Consider the following 19494-nt stretch of genomic DNA (forward strand, 5'->3'; position numbering starts at 1 on the left):
ATAATAATTTGGTAACCAAGTTCGGCATGTTTTGGCAGCTTGATTCAACATCGCCAGATTGTCTTTAAATTACCTAAGTCAACAGGCAACAACGAGCGTGTGAGAAATTCACTGCTTCACTTGACAAGTCTATCTCATGGCCATGGATTCTTTGGTGGTTCTAGAGCAGGGCCACGTTCCGTAGGCTCAAGTCCAGGCCAAATGATATTCGTGTCTTTAGATGTGATGGATCTATCGAGAGATCTCGATCCATGAACCTTCAGCCGAAACGAAGAGGAGAAATCGCTTCGGCTCCTGGTCCTGTCAATCGATGCAGGTGGACGTTGATGGACGGTTGATGGACGTCGCTACGGACAGAAAACCACGTCATTTTAGATACTGTGGACGAGATGGGACGGCAGTCTAGGTATGTGGTCTGGCTCTAGCTCTAGCATCTGGGCCCTGGCGGAAAAGTGAGGGTGAGGGTGAGGGTGAGGGTGAGGGTGAGGGCGAAGGCGAAGGCGATGTCTATACGCCGTCATCGAGAACATCGAGGATGTCGAGAAGCAGCAGTACAGTACAGTACAAACGCAGTCTGATCGGCTTCTCACCATGCTAATGTTAATAAGAATGTGGTGCAGCACGGCATGCCAGGTGGAAAAGATCCGCGCCTCAAGGACAGACCACGGAGCACGGTGGCTTGCCAAAGTCTGGGGAAATGACAGGGTTGGAGCTCAGAAGATGCACGCAGGGGCCAGGGGCCAGGGCTCAGACGCCCGGGATCTGGCTCTCTGACCACGAGCCTGATTGGGCATGCCGACAACGGGCGATTATTATTGGGACAGGGCCGCAGGCTTGCGCGTGCAGGGGAAAGCGTGCAGCTCTAAACGTTTTCTGCATCGGCGATGGACAGGGTCAAAATGGGCTGGCACCGCACTTGCAGCCAGCTACTACAGTACTACTTCGTACCTTTCGTACCTACTACTGGTACAGTACAGCTATTTCCGAGTTGTCGAGGCGGCCTTGGCCACGCTAGGCGCTAGGCCGGGCGCCGAAAGGCAGTTTGACTTGAGCTTGAGCCATGAATGAGCATGAGGCTTTTCCGCAGAACAATAATGATGCAGTTCGTGTGGATACAAGTATGAGGCCTATTTGCATTTGCTAGGTGTACGGTACAGTACTGTCTTCTCTAGACCTACTCGAGTCGAGTATGCCAGCCTTGCCAGCCTCCCTAAGCTTAGCGAATCTACGCCCCAGCTAAATTGTCCTACTCCTATCTCCTACCTTACCTTGCCCTTACCTACCTAGCCCTTACCTACCTAGCCCTACTCGCTCGATGGCTTCACACTTCAAGGTAAGGTCGGGAGGAAATCGCAACTTATAGTAGGTACGTTCAGGTACCCCCACTGCAGAACAATTTCTGCTCACCTTCGCAGTCCTCTCACCATCTCGTCGCCTCATCGCTGTTGCAGTGTTTCCTCGTCCTCTGCCCAGAAAAATTGACGAGGTGACATGGGTGTGCTCGATGCCTCCGTCAGTTCAGTCAGTCTCTTGGCTGGTCCTGACTTTGTTTGGTGGCGCCAACGATCCCTGCCGAGCCCTTGCAATGCACATCACCTGAACAGCAGAACTCTTCACGAACGGATCCGACGGAGTCTGGCAAGCATCGCGCGCCGAATCAAGCGCTGCACTGCGTGCCCTGTCCTGTCCTGCTGCACAGATTCCACTCCACTCCCAGCTGCATGGCCATTCTGGAAAAACTGCTTCACAGCGAATTGGAAGGCATGGCTGAGAAATGCCTCTTATCATTGTCGTCATAAAGTAAGGTACCGCTGTGCCTCGACTCTCGAGCTTGCCAAGTGTGTAAGACCCTGGCGGGAGCTGCAGCTGCTCTGGCCGAGGTTTCTCTTATCGCTCCCCCCTGGTCCCTCCCCGATGGCTATCGAGATTGAAAGAGAAGCGTGGGCCACGACCACGACCTGGCTGTGTGCTCTCTGATAGTGATACTGTAGCACGCGGGGGATAACGATCATACACAATCAGTGCGGAGATAGAGTTCCAGGAGAAGGGCAACCAAAGGAGATTACCTCCGTTGACTGTGACTGCAATAATACAATATATAAAGGAGACCTGCTACTGGCGCGTGGATCGGATCGCCTAGACAGTGCAGATGTCAAACGGATAGGCAAACCTTGATACTCGTACTAGGTGGATACTTCTCCAGCTGATATCTACGGGTCTTTTCTGTGATGTGACTCTTCTTGACGATGCGAGTTTTGTCAGGTGTCCAGACCGAGATCGATACTTCGGCTCTGCGGAACCCTTCCACATACATGGTATGGTGCAGGAAGAGGTGGATACAAGAGTTGCACTGCCAGAAGCCAGCGTTTGAGAGAACTCTAGATGCACCGTGTCGGCTGAGCTGTAGCCAATTGACGAGGTCGTTTGAGAGAGATGCCGGACTTGGCTATCCACCTCTGCAGCATTCACATACAGCACTCGGAGCATACTCGTAGGAAATGCATCGCAAGGGAATCTACCCTGGCTACCTGGGTCTGCACAATCTGATTTACTCCCCGAGAGTGACATCCAAATATGCCGCGATACCTGCCAGACCAGGAACCAGGAAGGAAGGCTCTTAAAAGCAGGAGAAAAAAGGATGGAAACAACCGTTGGTAGCGTTGTGTGACCGGAACAACGGAGATGGCGAGTGAGCGACGAGCGTGACCGATGGATTATTCTTTCCTATGAACCATAACTTACAGTACAATGCGGCAACCATTGCCAATTGCAATCCGCTCTGCAGGATGCATGCAGAGTCGATGGGGCTTGACCCTCCAGCCTTCATCTCGGTATAACTGCGCTGCATCGTACATACAGTCCGGGTGGTTCGTACAAGACAGTAATCTACAGCGTTCCCGATAGTGCGTGGGACAGGCCGACGCGTACGGTAGATAGATATTAATAAAAATGCTCGAGCCGGGGCCCGATTTAGCAGCGGCAGTCTCTCTTGGACTCTTAAATAGAGTGCCCACCATACACGGAGGCTTCCCTGAATTGCCTCTTCACTCGGGATGTCGTCTCATCTGGGAAGGTTTGGCTGGGCTGCACTGCGCTGCAGCGATGGGTTTGATTTTGGTTTGACCCTCACTCCTGCTGCAGAGCTTGATTGCAGGTCAGGCCAGCGACGCTCGTCGTCCTACAGTGTGCCCTGCAATTGCAAATAACCAGCCTCCTCGATTTGAGTTGTCGAGGTTGCGTTGTGCAGATATGCTGTATTTCGTTGTAGCCAGCTGATATGCTGAGAACATTCCGGATACATAGGCTGGATATAAATTACATTACTTGTCCGTGTAGCTGTTCTAGCTTCCACAAGCCCTGATTATTGCAGCTAAAGCCTAGCAGCTTCCTTGAAGAAGCCTAACTCCATAGGTTTGGGTTGTAAGAAGTTTCTTGCGTCAATCACTCGAACATATGAGGGAATTAGTACCTGTTCCATACCAGGCTCTCGAATCCTGCTTGCCTGCAGTATTGCGTCTGCTCTGCCTGTGGCTAGACGGGAGCATTCATTGACTAGCTAGCTACCCGCCTGCACGAGATACGCAAAGCAGAGAAGTGCACATGTTCTAGGTAGTCAACATATTATTCCCAGCCGTAGCTTGACTCTATCCCATTCTCATCCACCGTCGCGAGATCGATCCACAACTGCTGGTTTTGCTAATCCGTATCAGACAAGGTGCGCGGCGTGCCCCTGTTCAAGAGCGTCTCAGGATTGGTGAGCCCTCTTTCTGTGCCAATCAGAGGCGAACGGTGGAGGGATGTGCATAGCTGCCGTCTGTATCTTGGTCAGAAAAGCGTCTCCGGCCTGAGCCTGGGCTGCGCGCCTTTCTCGTCCTGGGATGGCCTGCACGCTTCCCCATAAATTCAAACGCCCCTAGCTACTGTAGCGGCTCGACAGGGACAGGGACAAGGTCAGGGACAGGGTCAGGCCAGCACTGAAAGCGAGCAGCCCTCACTCGCCTCGCCAGTCCGGCCTCTCACCTGTCACCTCTCACCTCTCATCTCTCTTCCCCAACCATGCCATCCATGCCCGCTCCATCCCACCACCGCCAGGTCCTGTCCTCCGACCTCTCTCGCGCTCACAGCTGTCCGTCTCTCTCTCTCTCTCCAGTTTCGGCCACAACTAGCTGCCACTGCATTTCGACGGCGTTAACAAGTTAACGTTCTCGTCGACCTGAGTGACTTGACTGGACTCCACAGCCACACCTGTTTGCTTGGTCTTTCTTCTGCCCTTTCTCTTGCCGTGCCTTCTTGTGCAACCTCTCGTCGTCCTGGACAAAGGTCAACATCAACAACAATACCAGACCTGCCAATTTCTCTCGAGCCTCTGTGACGGCTTCAGGTTGTAGCAGCTCCAAGTCGAACCACGCCCTAAACGAAATCACTCTCCAGATCAGCCCTTGCCGGCCTCACTCGATCGAGCGGAATTCCCACCTTTCTAAGAGCATCGGAGTTGATTCGGCTAAAGCTGGCAAAGGCGATTGACTGAATTGTGTGGTTGCATCAGACCTTGTGGATTCCCTCCTGCACCTCGTCGCTGCAAGCCCGGCCTGCAAGTTCCCAGTAACGGATCCATCTGTCGTTGGCCATTGGAAAGCCGTAAGTGTGAACCGACCATTCTCACCCTACTATTGCCACGATCGCTCTGCTTCCACGCCAGGAACACCAGAAGAAGTTGTTGAGAGACCTTCACATAGTATGCCAACTCGGAACGTGTGGACCTCGCTCGCACACTCCTCTCTCTCCTCCGCGACTTCCTCACTCGACGATGCTGAATGAAGCAACAATTCAAGAACAACAGCCTCTTGTCATGCCCGCCGCAACGTCATCCGCCAGTGCAGGAGCCAATAGTGGGCTGAATAATGGAGAAAATGGTATGTGATCAAGGACGCACACTTCGACCTCACAGTTTACTTTTCAGAATCGAGACGAGGGCATTACCATTTTACTGTCCTACGCACCCAGTGTTAGTACTAATTCGCTCCACAGGTAGTAATGGAACCTCCAAAACTGCCAACAACTTTCCCCCACCAAAGACCGATAAACCCAGACCGCACGTATGCGGTACCTGTTCACGATCCTTCGCTCGATTAGAGCATCTCAAACGCCATGAACGTTCCCACACAAAAGAAAAACCATTCGAATGCCCTGAATGTGCAAGATGTTTTGCCCGGCGAGATCTGTTACTACGACACCAGCAGAAACTACATATGACAACGACTCCTTCCTCAAGACCGAGAAATCGAAGAGAAAGTGCTGCGAGCAGCACCGCAGGTCCGGGAAGAGTACGAAAAGGATCTGTCGCCAACAGCGGGCATGGGCCGACCACTATGAGACCAAGAGCGAATACCATCAGCCACGTTGACGGAGCTCATATGCAATTAATGGCCGCTGCAAATGTCAATGTCGCCCGTGGTGGAATTGCGCCGTCTCATAGCCGCCACCCCAGTCTCGCTGGCCTGCCAATGCAGAATGACTATCACTTCGGTGGAATGTCTACGGCTCTTGGTCAACGAGGCATCAATCATGGATTACCCAAACTGGAAACGCACAGCTTCAACAATATTGATTTCGGAGGTGGTCTGAGAACGGCACCGGCTGTTGGTGGATTTAACCCCGAGTTTGATTTTGAAGGGCTGTTGTTTGGACCAGGTTCAACAATTAATCCAAACGCACTCCACTACAGTGATTCTCCACAGTCAATGGCGATTGATGGTGCATCGCCATATCATCAAGCCTTTCCAGACATGTCAGCTAGCCAAACATTGGAGGAGAACTTTGACTGGATGAATGGTTTCCAACACCAAATGTCATTTCACGAGGGAAACGAGAATGCGATTGATGGATCATCACCATCTGCCATTAGCACGGCTAGTCAAAGCGGCATCAGCGAAGTCATGTTGGACGGATCTAACAATCCTGCAACATCCTCAGCGGCGATGTGGCAACAGTCAATGATGGCACCTCCTTTGATGACTCCCAACCCATTTGCCATGGATCTTGGTAACCAAGGTTTCCATGACTTACTGAATGGTGGCCCCATGTCCCCTCACAACCTCTCCCAAAAGCCAAATGATGCCTACTTCTCGACCCCACCACCCTCAATGAGCTCACTTAGCCCTTCTGTCATGCCAGGTATCACAGCCCAGGGCTTCCATCCACCAATGAACCTTGGACCAGAAACACCCATCTCCATGAGTGGTAGTATGCATTCAATACTTCCTCTTGCTTCGATCACGGATTCTACTCGTCAAGCTCTCCTGGCCGCACTTGCTCAGTGCGCACCTTTTGGCGGCCGGAAGTACATCTTCTCCGCAACTACCAGTTCACCATTGTCTCCTCATTTCCCTGGCCGATCAAACAGCATTAGTGATACCAGCCGGAATCTGCCTAGTAAGTTCAAATCTCCACCTTGTTTCTTCTTATGAAGACCAAAATTTGGTCTTCTCCCTCCAATTCCTCCACTTAGTTCTCAGTTTGTGCTGGCGCCTGCTGACTTTTCAAGGCACTCACGATCTCCAACGTTACATCGGGTCCTATATTCGTTATTTCCACCCCCATCTCCCGTTTCTCCATATCCCTACTCTTTCATTTGATGTCCCGGCTTATTCGAACGATGGTCGTGGAAATCCTGGATTGGTAGGAGGTCGCGGATGTCTCATCTTGTCAATGGCAGCAATTGGAGCTCTCTACGAGATGGAGCAGGTGCAATCGAAAGATCTCTTCGACTCAGCCAAGAAAATGATTCAACTGTACCTCGAGGAAAGACGGAAAGCCGATGTGAGGAAGGCCGATCATCGGAAAGCTGGTGTTGATCACGGCCCAAGACTTGCTGAGAACTCTGTCCACACACCAGTCTGGCTCGTCCAAGCTATGCTACTGAATGTCGTCTATGGCCATAATTGTGGAGACAAGACGGCCGGGGATATTGCAAGCACCCACTGTGCCGCTCTGGTCAGTCTCGCGCGAGCTGCTGAATTGCTCAAGCCCCATCCCGCACAGAGCCAAAATCAACAAGACGTCCACATGAGCGATGAGGGCATGTCAGATGAGTGGAACAATACTGGTATCAAGAGTGAAATGCCTGACGAGCAACAAGATTGGTACAACTGGAAGAACATGGAAGAGCGCAAGCGAACTCTCTATGCAGTCTTCATACTTTCAAGTCTGTTGGTCTCTGCTTACAATCACACGCCAGCTCTGACAAACTCGGAAATCATGTTGGATCTTCCATGTGACGAGGAATTTTGGACTGCTGAAACTGCCCAAAGTTTCTATGCCAAGGGTGGTGCCCGGATGGCTGATCACAATCAAGTCAGATTTCACGAAGCCTTAGGTGAACTTCTTCGTTCCAGCGAAAAGCAACAACAACAAATGGCTAATGGACAAGGATATGTTGAAGTCACCAGCGAGCTTCGGCCTAGTACCTTTGGTTGTCTTGTACTCATCAACGCTCTTCATAATTATATTTGGGAGACTCGCCAAAGACATCACAACAAGATCTGGACAAATGAGGAGACTGAGAAGATGCACCGGCACATCGAACCAGCGCTCAAAGCGTGGCAAGCTGCTTGGGCCAGTAATCCTCACCACAGCCTGGAGCGGCCTAATCCTTATGGATTTGGCCCTCTTTCTGCCGATAGCATCCCTCTTCTGGATCTTGCGTATGTCCGACTGTTTGTAAATCTGTCCCGGTCGAAGGAGAAGTTCTGGCAGCGTGATTGGGATGGAATGGCAGAGGAATTATCACGTGGAAGCGAAATCATTCAACATGCACAGCACTCTCCTGCGTCTAACTCGGAGTCAACAGAACCATCAGATAACTCCGCCACTAGTTCCATTTTCGTCGACTCTCCTCCCACCTCGACCTCCTCGCCAGAGTTCAAAGCTACCGGACTTCCTACCAATGGCAATCATGGAACCTCGCAGCCTGTCTCATCGTCGAAGCGAGAACGCCATCTCAGAAAAGCTGCTTTTTATGCCGCTGATTCACTCTCAATGTCTGACAAACTTGGTGTGACCTTTGCCGATTTTACATCCAGGGAGCTCCCATTGCAATCAGCCATGTGTGCATTTGACTGTGCCCAGGTCCTCGCCGAGTGGGTAGCGACGGTTCAGGAGCGTGTTGGGCGCTATCTAGGCATTTTAGGAAAGGACGACATTGACTTTGGCCAAGTCCCTGGCATTATGTTGCTGGAGGAAGAGGATTGCAAGCTACTTACCAAAGTTCAAGAAGTTCTCAACAGTGCTGAGATCAAGATGAACTACGAGCTTGCAAGTGTTGGAGCGGTCCCGCAAAGACTTCCAGGTGCTGACAACTGTGGCTACGGAGGCAAGATCTTGAAGGTGACGTCCTACATGCTAGACAGGGCCGCCATCTGGCCTGGTAAGTTGAAGGATTTTTGGGCACTGCAGGACGTCGCTAATTTGTAATACAGTTACACATCTCATGGCACGCAGTCTGGAGACCCAAGCCAATCACATGAGAGTGCGAGCAGAGGAATCGGTATCTCAACGTGAGTAGGGGCTTCAAACCTTCATCTCTCCTATGGAGCGACGACACAACAAAAACGAAGACGGGACTGGAAAAGTATACCCAAAAAGTATCTTTCTGTAAAAAGTACGACATTCGGAAGGAGGAGGCACATAAGCTCTCTCTATAACATTTCTTCTCACAGTACATATGGGCGGAAAGCTGTTCATTGAACTGGCATGGTTTTTTTGTAGCGGCTCTTGCCCTACTTCGAGGTTCTTACGGTCTACGATTCGCTCATGATACTTACGAAACCTCGATACGACACCACCGCTTTTCTTTTTGCACGACCAGAAGCACGCATAAATTCGACCCTAATCGCATTGACAACCATTTCTTTTCAGTGGCCACAGAGCCATAGTTTACCCATAAAATATACCATGTCATACATCCGGTCGTTTATCTTAAAAGACTTCTTCACTTCTCAACGACGAAGCCAATCATTGGTCTAGGGACATTGCCTTCTTCCCACTGGATTTTTGCGGGGGTTTTACTGGAGCTCTGCTACTTGCAAATGATTGAGTTGGTTTTAGTTTTGAATGTTACTGCTTTGGGTTGGGTGGATGGATCTTAGGGCACGACACGGCGTGTAGGGGGCTGTCTGATGCTTCTGCCTACGTCATGATGATCACGAAACAAGATGGGGTTGGCGAAAAATGGGGTGGTGTGCTGAGCGTCTTTAATCCGTGGGGGGAAAAAAGCAGAGGATGGAAGAGTTACGGGAAATGAATCATAAGCAAGCAAGCAAGCGACGTGCTGAAGGCTCAAGGACTTCAACACCTGCCTGCCTGACTTGCTGTTTGAATGGACGCGAATTGGGATGAATGGCCAGCGGGCCACATGGCGGGTTACGTCGGAAGAACCCAGGTACTTTGCCATGGTCTACTTTATCTACTTAGCTTGCCCAAGCAGTACAGTAAATAAATGAAAACGCAACCAGGCGCGATTTGCCATCCCAGCATCATCTGATCTGATCTGATATTCGTGCCTGTTGTAGCATACAACCTGCATGTCCATGCGTTTAATGTTAAAATTCAAAGGACACCAAAACAGCCATCAGTCATGTGCCGTTCCCAGTCTATTCTTCCATGCGAGCCGTCACTTTTCCCCAGCTTCGATTGCAGGATACAGCCGAGCAGCGAATGTCACTCTGTGGCTTGCACCTTGCTTGCTTGCCTTTATTCCACGCCTACCTACCTTCTTCCCTGGAAATGAAATGCGGCATACATACCTTGAGCCACATCACACACCTTTCGGTGCATCGGAATACCTGCGCCGCGCACCTGCATCACAGAGAGCAAGCAGAATGCTGCAGTAGCACCCGTCGTGCTTGCGAAAGACTCGAGAAGCAACAACTTGATCGTCTGGGAAGTTCCGAGACATTGGGGATGGGCTGCTATATTTTTTTTGGAGATCTCATTCGGCAGTGGGTTATTAGAGTGCTTTAGATGCCCTCGAAAAGGTTGGCTGCATGTGTAGAGTACATGTCTAGTCTACCTTCATACATATGCATAGGTACCCATGAGCATGAGCGGCATTGCATCCATTCCTTGCTGCAAGAGGCTGCTTGGAGAAGACGGCTTGAGCCTAATATATGTCTAGCATTCAGCTGAAGTACCGTTCTGTAATTCTACATCGTCACTACCTAAGGTATTTGAGGTATTTGGCATGTTTTGTGAGAGCACCTTTGTCGTGTATATGCATGTACTAGATAAAATGAAGCGTTTCAATAGGATCTAAGGAACGAGAGTTTGCCTTGATATTCTTGAGGCTTGCTGAAAATGTGGTGAGGTGGTGAACTGTCAGCAAGGCTGAAGAGGCTGCTGCATTCCCGCCTTGTGGCTGGCTGGGCTATTAGCGAGTAATGAGGGGTCATTTTAAGGCTCCTTTTCTCTTCTTTCCATTTCGGCATTGAGATCATTGGAAGATATTCCAGTACAAGCACTATTTAATTCGTTCACAGCTTCACGGAAAGCTTACTTGATATGCACTAAAGCTCGGCCGTGCCTTATTGTAGGGCTAGGACTTTGAAGCTTGTTTTTGCTTTTCTTGCTATTCATTTGCGTGTGTTGTTGGATGGCTCAAAAAGGAGGGGCAGCTGAGTGCGCAAAGGGTTTTGGAGTGGATGTTGGAGGGGCATGGCTTGCGTAAGGTGTCGGCTTTGGCGAATGTCATGCTGTACTGTGTTACACTACCTACCTTGATGCAAAATCACTCGTCAGCCTTCCATGTTCGCTGGGCGTAAGCTCAGCTGAAAGTGATGGACGGCGAGGTAAGACGAAAACAAGGCTTGTTTCACAGGAGACGGGCTTACTATTGGTTTCCTCAAGGCGAGGATGGTTGGGTGGGTGGTGTGGTGATCTATATAGAGAGTGGCTTGCCCTTTGGAGCCAAAAGTCGAATTGCTATTTCTTCTGTTATCTCGAGGTTCGAGTGGATTAGGAAAGAAGCGCGAAATCTACGTTGTGTATCTCGGACAAAGATATAAGATCAGACCGACAAGAGCTCCTTCCTCGAAAGTCAAACTTCGACAGCTTCACCTACTTTATTTGATATTCGTTCGATTGGATTTGGTCAAGAGCCGAGATCGGTTGATGACTTAAGAGAGAGGGTCAGCAGCTTGCTTCCACTTTATTCATTCTTTACCTACCTATTTATCTAATCAGGTTTTTCAAATGCTCACTCGAGTTTCTACCATCAGTCTACGACTCATCCACCCCAATTGCATTTCGGAGTACCAAGTGTCCACCACCATCAATCGAAGCGCTGGTCCGGTAGTACGTCGATTCTTCGGTATGAGTTCTACCAAGTCATCAAAGAGGCCGGTGGGCAGGAAATTTGTGATTGCTTGTGATGGTTAGTTACCCACGGTTCACATCATGATGACTTTGAGACTAACAATGGTCAGGAACGTGGCAGGTAAGCAACTCATTTGTGGAATACGTTGAACATGAGCTTATGGAACGAACAGAACAGTGACATGGGAGTTGATACCTCACCATTCTCACCACCCAAGACTCAAATCCCCACAAACGTAACCCGTATCGTCAGAGCACTCAACCACCACGACGAGAAAGGAATTACGCAAATCGCCTTCTATCAACGAGGAGTCGGTACCGACAACCTCGAAGATAAACTCGTTGGTGGTCTCACGGGGAACGACATTGGCGAACATATCCGAGAAGCCTATGCGTTCCTCGCCAACAACTTCAACCCAGAAACGCAAAAGGATCTCGATGATGAGACCAAGCCTCGAGACGAAATCGTGGTCTTGGGTTTCTCACGTGGAGCCTATACAGCTAGAGCCATCGCTTCGTTGATCAGTGATGTAGGGCTTCTTACGAAGATGGGGATGGAGAGCTTTTGGGCGATCTTTGGGGATTGGATGAAGCAGGATGTGGAGGGCGAGCAGAGCAAATGGTTTTTGGCGACATATCCAGAGGTTGCAAAGAAGTTTCAAGCTGCAAACGGGAAGAAAATAGGGTTTACCGACAAGGAGTACAGGGAGACCTTGATCAATGTAAGTTTCGTGACATGGCTTGATTGAAGCAGAAGTTGACATTATTAGGCTGGCTTGACGAGATGGGGAATGCCCGTCAGAGCTGTGGGTGTGTGGGATACTGTTGGTATGGTAGTAAAGCATTTACTCAGAGAACAAAGATGCTGATCATCAACCAGGTGCACTCGGTATCCCTCTACCCTGGAACAGCAAGAATGTCAAGCCTTTTTCATTCGTCAACACCAAGGTTGCACGAGCTGTCCAGCATGCATTTCACGCTCTAGCTATTGATGAGCACCGTAACCTCTTTACTCCAACCCTCTGGGAGCAGCCAAACGAGGGGTCAGGCCAGACAGTCAATCTCAAGGTCCTAAAGCAATGCTGGTTTCCCGGTCCTCACAGCAACGTCGGGGGCTCGTACCCAGACGCTGGTATTGCTAACATTACCCTTGCCTGGATGATTTCCCAGCTCGAAGACACCGACGGAGGCATCCTCTCCTTCAATCCCGATTACCTCGACTTCATCCAAGACCTCAACAGCAAATTCTACGAGAAAGAAAAAGAGGCCATTCGCCCTTGGGGCTTTGGCAAACTCTACGACTCATCCATGGTCACCGACGCTATCACGATGGCACAAGCCATGAAACCCATCATCAGAACCCCAGGCCGGTACCACCGTGTCAGCACCGAAGACGGAAAGCAGACCAGCATTCCATTGAAAGGAACGGGCGAGTGTATCCACCGCTGCGTTCGCGTGCGTATCGATGGAGGTGGGAAAGGACCAGAAGAAAATACTGACGATACAGTCTTGGAGAAGGCGTTCACGCTGATTAAGAAGGCGGCTGGCTTCCATCCTGACAATACTGAGGAGGCGAAATTCTACAACAGTCCTGGGTTGAAGAACTTTACTTTGGTAGAACCATCTGTTGTTAAATCTGCTAAGGATCCTGCTGGATCAGCGGCGGGTGTGTATTGGAAGGGGAAGGACGGGCTGGGGGATTTACCTGAAGATGGACTTGGGAAGACGGAGATTAGGTTGTTGAAGAGGAGTGTGGGTGTGAAGTAAACAAATTGTTAGGTGCGGTCAGGAGAGAAAGGGGAGATTTGCTCCAATCTTGATTCGCTTGTCCGGAACTTGTGTTGTTTGCTCAAGAATGGGGTAATGGAAATAAGCGAGGAGAAAGTGGGCGATTACACGATTTTCTTGCTTCTCGGACGTGGGAGGGTCGGAAGGCAATGTAACCCAGAAATTGAATGGAAACTCATGGCCTCTGTTCCCAATCCGTACTATACAACGTTTAGTCAATGATCTCTGTTCCTATAATTATTTTGTAATTCTAGGTACCCTACCTCCAATCTCTTGAGCAACCAGAGACCGAAAAATTGGTAGGTTGAGCCCTGTACCACACACCACGCCCTGAAGTTAGTGAACAACTTCTAATGAACAAGTCTCGCGGAGTGTGAGCTGAGTCCATACAGCAGGCACCTCTTTGGTCAAGCCATATCCATGCTTCCATAACTACCTTGGTTCGATGTACTGTACTTGCCGGAACATTACCACTGTGAGTTCGACATGAAACTATCCGTTTCGGCCATGGATATTAGGAAGCTTAGAGGAGCACGAGCAAAGATATTTCAAACATCGATAGCTGGGCGTGAGTGATGATGAGGTGTCATTAGGAAATCTATATTGTGATAGCTGGGAAAAAGTGGTACTAATCATTTTACGAAGGCACGACAACAGACAAGTGTGGCTACAGAAGGACTCGGTTCGAATGCCTTGTAGTTAAACTTGGTCTTTGAGTACTATATCGAACCATATGTACATAGCAGATTTAGAGTTAATCGTTCCTAAAGTTGTAGGGCCAAGTGTTTGAGAGGCATGCTTGTTGACACTATCTCTCGATTTTCTTCGTAGCATACATGACGAAAGCGTGGATAACGCATTGAAAAATAGGGGAAGGAATAAAGATATTGATAGGATTAGCTCTAATATGCAATGCAATCTATGTCTGTTACCAAGCTCTGCGCAGCAACTCTCCCACAAGGGAATAGCATCAAGGAAAGCCATTCATTCTACCCAAAACCCATGACCGCGCCATCATCTAACAAGATGGACCGCGAAGAACCTCCGAATAACACTTTGACCCATGCAATCATCCCAGTACACCCCGCCAAGTAACTCCAGTCGATTCTAGTACAATGTTTGCTCCTGTCAGTCTATGACACCGTCTCAACCTCAACATCCGCAGCTCCCTCACCCGCCTTCTTCTCTTCACCAGCCTTCGACTCCTGCGTATCAGCAGTCTTCCGTTTCTGTTCCTCTTCCTCGGCTACCATCTTCTCCAGAGCCCTCACATAGTCCGCTGCCAGCCTCTCATAGCTTGCTTGTAGCCCCCCTTTGATAAATCCCATCAGTGCCCTATTACTCCAAACCTTCCCAGTTTTCTCCAGCACGCAGCCCTCCCCTTCCGCAGCAGGATCTCGCACCACCCACGTAGTCACACTCTGGACGCCCATCGGCGCGTGCGTGATACTTATCATGCCATCCGCGGTGTGCTGTACGCTTGTCTGGTAGGTAAGCTCGTTGGGCACGAACCGCTTGATCCAGCTGCCTTTCCAGTGTCCGCCTTGTACCTCGTTTTCGTCGCTCGAAGATGTGCCTTGGTGCTCGGTGACGTGGAAAACGGGGAGGGTGGAGATGTCTCCAGGGATGGTGGGGGGCTTGTGGGCTGCTGGGACGGAGGAGTAGAACTGCGTCGAGGTTGAAGCTGGGAGGAGCGTGTATGTTATCTTGGAGGGGTTGAGGTCGAGCATGCCAGTGTCATTGTGGAGGAGGGAGAGTGCCTGTGCTTTCGTTATGTGTGGAGCGAGGGTTGTTTTGGTATTGACTTCGGTGGTTGCTGTGAGGACTTGCTTCTTATCAGTAACCTGCGGATGGAGTCGGAAATGTATAGCTTACAAGACATTGCTGAGGAGGGAGAGGAGAGGAGTTGATCAAGGAAGCTCCTGTAGCAGGACAGATATTCACGAGGAATAGGAAACGGACGAGTGAGTGATATTGAAATGAAGGAATCGTCGATAACCGAGCCTCAAAGGAATAGCAGGGTGCGAACCTCGAAATGATGTTTGATTTTATCGAATCGTATTCGAGTCCGCGAGGAAGGTCTGGGAAAAGAGAGGTATTTGGGAGGAATGCAGTGAAGTGAGAGCACAGAGTGTAGCTCGCGACACAGCTGAAACGACAGCGATTGGCAAATCGAGCGAGGCGCAGCCTGCAGTCTAAGAAAGTAAGAGAGTAAGATCGATAAAGTAAGATCGATAGGACCTGCCTGCCTATCTGTCTCTCTGTCCGTACCTACCGTAAGTACAACCAACATCTCTGCACTCGCAGATGCGGTTGCCGTTGCGGTTGCTGTTGCGAAACGAAAGACGGTCGAGATGGAAACAAACGGGGCAGGAGTGGAATGGGAATGGGAATGGTTGGATACTTATACTGTACTTATAATGCTGTTGCGGAGATTTCAGATGGCTGAAGCTTTCGCCAAGGTCGGAAATGTCTCCGGATTGGAAGCCGCAGAATGACGACAGAAGGCATAGGGCATTCAAGAGGGCATCTGAGAATCACCATCAAACGAGCAACAAGCAACAAGCAACAATATCAATAAAGATATTATATAAAATTGATGGGTGCCATGTCGAGCATGTCAAAAAGTCAGCGCCAGCTTGCGGGAGATGGACTTTGACGACCCCACGTCCACGCGAGAGCTCGAGCTCCACGTGAGGAGATGCACCATGCATGGCATCCAGAGATACCTAGGTATAAGTAGCTCGCTACGTTATGGCACTCGTATGGCGTAATGACGGTGACTCGTTCTCTCTTCCCCGGTAGGTAGGGAATTGCTTCAGGGACGACGAGGACGGGAATCCAAAGTTGGCAACGTTACATCTTTCCCTGTTGAGATTCGGACCGTTTTCTGGCACAGGTTCATGCACGATGTTGATCGCTTTTCTAGCTTCGATTGCCATCGCCAGACTCGCTTCTGGGATTTGGACACTGATACTGTACGGATGAAAACAAAGACCGCAAGCACGCTTGTTGACTTCTTTGCCTCGCATCGCATCGCTCTATAATACTCCCTCCCATGCTTCCCAGAGACTATCAGAGTACAGACGTAGCAGAATAATAACAGTCGCAACTCTTATTCATTATTCTGCTCTGTCTTGAATCACAAGCATGTATGTGTATGTGTGTGTGTGTGTGTGTGTGTGTGTGTGTGTGTGTGGATGGAAGGTAAGATCAAGATCTTACGTAGAAACCTTCAAATCAAAACAACCGATCCCTCCCCATTCCCAGCGAAGCGAGTTCCAACTTCCAACCATTTCCATTCGGTCCAGTTCTCCCCGAGCCTTACGTCCACCCCTCACCACACCAACGTTGAAAACCTAGACCGTGTTTGGATTGAGATGGCATGGGCATGGCGTCACAAAGAACATGGTTCTCTCGTGTTTTGGGAAATCAAGCCTTGACGCAAGAAATCTTGTGGAGGTCTTCTTTTCGATGGGATCCATGTCCAGGGGCGGTCGCGCGCGCATGGGTGTGGCGTGAACATCCTAACGCCGCCAGCGTCACCTCGGAGCTTTATTGCAGCATCTGCCATGGGAAATGGAATATTACACGGCTGCTATGCACGTCTGGGATTCAATTTGCATATCAATATGACGTTTGGCGTTCTGAGTGCGGAAGAGAGTCCTGGGTCCAGTAACGAGGTCTGGAAGCTTACCAGAATTACTCTATCCAAAGTCTTTGAGACTCCAGCCCTTCACTCAACAACGACTCTCGCAGTAGACCAGTCACTTTACTGACACGAAATTATGGGTCTGGCAGGACTTTACTATAGCATAGCCTTTTCCTCAAGTGGCTCACATCAAGGATTCGATTACATATCCACAGGAGGAACGTTTGACTAATACCAACGCAACTTCTTCCAATGACATGTCACGAGGAACTTCAACAAGATTGGACAACGATAGCCACCTTTATCATCCCTGTGTACAACACTAACTCCTGGCTGTTACCAACGGTCCACAATGAAGCTCCGGCTCACCTCAAAGATCGACATTTCTAGTTCATTGGTGCCGATATTTGAACCAACGACATCCCAATGCAGCCGAAGTCCCTGCTACCTGGAACTTCACCAGGGCGAATCATGCTGAAACTCGTACATCCATAGGGATAGATCTGCAAAATGCCGCTGCAGAGATCCGAATAACCGTTGCGGGGTGGATTAGAGCGTAGCTTCTTGTGAGTGGTGACTGACCGAGCTCTGGAGAAATCCTTGTTAAGTGCAGATTGTTGTCGGCCTTTCTGATACTCGATGGGAGACGTGGGGAAATATAAAACTCTCCAAGATCCCCAGACGATAAAATTCTTTTCTTTACGTTTCGACACTTACGGATGGACGGCCATCACCAATAAAAGCTAGAGAGATCAATGTCATCTGTTGAAATACACGCTTAAGATGTATCAAGTTGGGAACGTTTACGTTATTGCTGCTGTGGCAGTGGTAGGGGGCGCTTTATTTGGATTCGATATCAGTTCCATGTCAGCTATCATCTCTACGAAAGCCTATCTCTGTTATTTCAACCAAGGCCCGTATTATTGGGATACTGATGGAAAGTGTTCTGGTCCAGATCCTGATGTTCAAGGTATGCTAAATGTTCCTGTGAAACAAACACACACTGGTACTGATGATCATGTAGGAGGCATAACAGCTGCGATGCCTGGAGGATCGTGGCTTGGTGCTTTGATCTCAGGCTACCTATCAGATATACTGGGAAGGAAAAGAGCGATTCAGATCGGCTCCATTGTTTGGTAAGTCGTAGAAAAGAGTCGCTACTTCCTAAACCTCTCGCTGAGTTCATTACAGGTGCATTGGTTCTATCCTCGTTTGTGCTTCACAAAATATTCCAATGCTCGTCGTCGGACGGATTATTAATGGCCTGTCCGTCGGTATCTGTTCAGCCCAAGTCCCCGTTTACATCACGGAGGTAGCTCCGCCAAGTAAGCGTGGAAGACTTGTTGCTTGTCAACAGTGTAAGCACATACTAGTGGACCGCCATCTTCATCGCACGCTAACAAATACATCCAGGGGCAATTACTTGGGGAATTCTGATCATGTTCTACATATCATACGGTTGTTCGTTTGTGGATGGCCCATCTGCTTTCCGAATTCCATGGGGTCTGCAGATGCTCCCTGCGGTATTCCTTTTCTGCGCCATGATGTTCTTGCCTGAATCTCCCAGATGGCTCGCTAAGAAGGATCGCTGGGACGAGTCTGTACAAGTCCTTGCTCTAGTCCATGCGAAAGGCGACCAGACCTCTCCATTCGTGGCTAAGGAGATGTCTGAGATTCGCGAGGTTGTGGAGTTTGAACGTGCCAATGCAGATGTCTCTTATCTCGAGTTGTTGAAGCCGCATATGATCAATCGAACGCATATCGGTGTCTTCACTCAAATCTGGTCGCAGCTCACCGGCATGAACGTAATGATGTGTAAGTATTCATAGAAGCAGGTACTTTGTTGTTTTGACTGACCAGATATAGACTACATTACTTACATATTTACGATGGCTGGCCTCGGAAGCAATGTTCTGCTGCCGTCTTCCATCCAGTTTATCATCAACGTCATTATGACAGTCCCCGCCATCCTGTTCATCGACCGCTGGGGCCGTCGACCAACCATGCTCGTTGGAGCTTTTTTCATGGCTCTCTGGCTGTTCATTAATGCTGGTCTTCTCGCAACATATGGCACCAAGCCAACTCCAGAGCAAGGTTTCACTTCAAAAGCCGAGTCAATCTCCATCGTTGGAGCACCGGCCAAGGCTGTAATTGCTTGCACATACCTGTTTGTGGCTTCGTTCGCTCCCACGTGGGGACCTGCCTCATGGATCTATCCATCCGAGCTCTATCCTCTCCGCGTGCGAGGGAAAGCAGTGGCGCTCTGTACATCGGCAAACTGGGCATTCAGTAAGTCAAAAGTCTTCCGCGGAAATTTTTCTTCACATATGCTAACCAGTTCCACCTCAGACTTTGCACTCGCTTACTTTGTCCCCCCTGCTTTCGAGAACATCCGCTGGAAAGTCTACATCGTCTTTGGTGTCTTCTGCGTATCGATGTTCATCCACGTCTTCTTCCTATTCCCCGAGACAGCCCAGAAGCCTCTCGAGGAAGTGGAAGAGATCTTCGCCGACAATACGCCTGGTAGTATCAAGTATCTGGGCACCCCGGCGTGGAAGACTCATGTCGATACTCATACGAGAAGGCTTGAGAGAGGTGAGATGGATGCGGAGGAGAAGTTTGGGAGACAGATCAGCCAGGAAGAGGATGCTGTGAGAGCAAGTGATGCTACGAAGGTTAATTGA

At 49.7% G+C, this 19494-nt stretch overlaps 5 protein-coding genes across 7 annotated transcripts; 4 read left to right on the top strand and 1 right to left on the bottom strand.

The window, feature by feature from the left end:
- Nucleotides 1–3869: 3869 nt before the first annotated feature.
- Nucleotides 3870–9526, top strand: ONS95_000620 (uncharacterized protein). Of its 3 annotated transcripts, XM_058493782.1 has the most exons (5): nt 3870–4638; nt 4737–4913; nt 4961–6432; nt 6545–8425; nt 8478–9526. In XM_058493782.1, exons 3-5 carry the CDS (start codon nt 5250–5252, stop codon nt 8561–8563), a joined length of 3150 nt encoding a protein of 1049 aa, XP_058363983.1. In that variant the 5' UTR covers nt 3870–4638; nt 4737–4913; nt 4961–5249; the 3' UTR covers nt 8564–9526. The 3 variants fall into 3 exon arrangements, with proteins under 3 accessions (XP_058363983.1, XP_058363985.1, XP_058363984.1); XM_058493784.1 differs by having other exon boundaries at nt 3870–6432; XM_058493783.1 differs by having other exon boundaries at nt 3870–4913; nt 5029–6432; nt 6545–9526.
- ONS95_015014 (uncharacterized protein) lies at nt 9527–10215 on the top strand. The gene has a single exon (XM_058508693.1). It carries the CDS (start codon nt 9661–9663, stop codon nt 10018–10020), a length of 360 nt encoding a protein of 119 aa, XP_058363986.1. The 5' UTR covers nt 9527–9660; the 3' UTR covers nt 10021–10215.
- A 1032-nt stretch (nt 10216–11247) lies between these two features.
- On the top strand, nt 11248–13137 carry ONS95_000621 (uncharacterized protein; the record flags this gene model as incomplete). The annotated part of the gene is made up of 5 exons (XM_058493785.1): nt 11248–11428; nt 11481–11491; nt 11544–12092; nt 12141–12198; nt 12251–13137. 5 exons carry the CDS (start codon nt 11248–11250, stop codon nt 13135–13137), a joined length of 1686 nt encoding a protein of 561 aa, XP_058363987.1.
- A 1154-nt stretch (nt 13138–14291) lies between these two features.
- ONS95_000622 (uncharacterized protein) lies at nt 14292–15040 on the bottom strand (the record flags this gene model as incomplete). The annotated part of the gene is made up of 2 exons (XM_058493786.1): nt 14292–14983; nt 15034–15040. 2 exons carry the CDS (start codon nt 15038–15040, stop codon nt 14292–14294), a joined length of 699 nt encoding a protein of 232 aa, XP_058363988.1.
- Nucleotides 15041–17593: 2553 nt separating this feature from the next.
- On the top strand, nt 17594–19494 carry ONS95_000623 (uncharacterized protein; the record flags this gene model as incomplete). The annotated part of the gene is made up of 6 exons (XM_058493787.1): nt 17594–17780; nt 17835–17946; nt 18002–18168; nt 18224–18625; nt 18677–19099; nt 19160–19494. 6 exons carry the CDS (start codon nt 17594–17596, stop codon nt 19492–19494), a joined length of 1626 nt encoding a protein of 541 aa, XP_058363989.1.

The sequence above is a fragment of the Cadophora gregata genome (genome assembly GCF_030347475.1).
Source record: "Cadophora gregata isolate MNR1 chromosome Unknown scaffold_1, whole genome shotgun sequence".
NCBI classification, from domain to species: domain Eukaryota; kingdom Fungi; phylum Ascomycota; class Leotiomycetes; order Helotiales; family Ploettnerulaceae; genus Cadophora; species Cadophora gregata.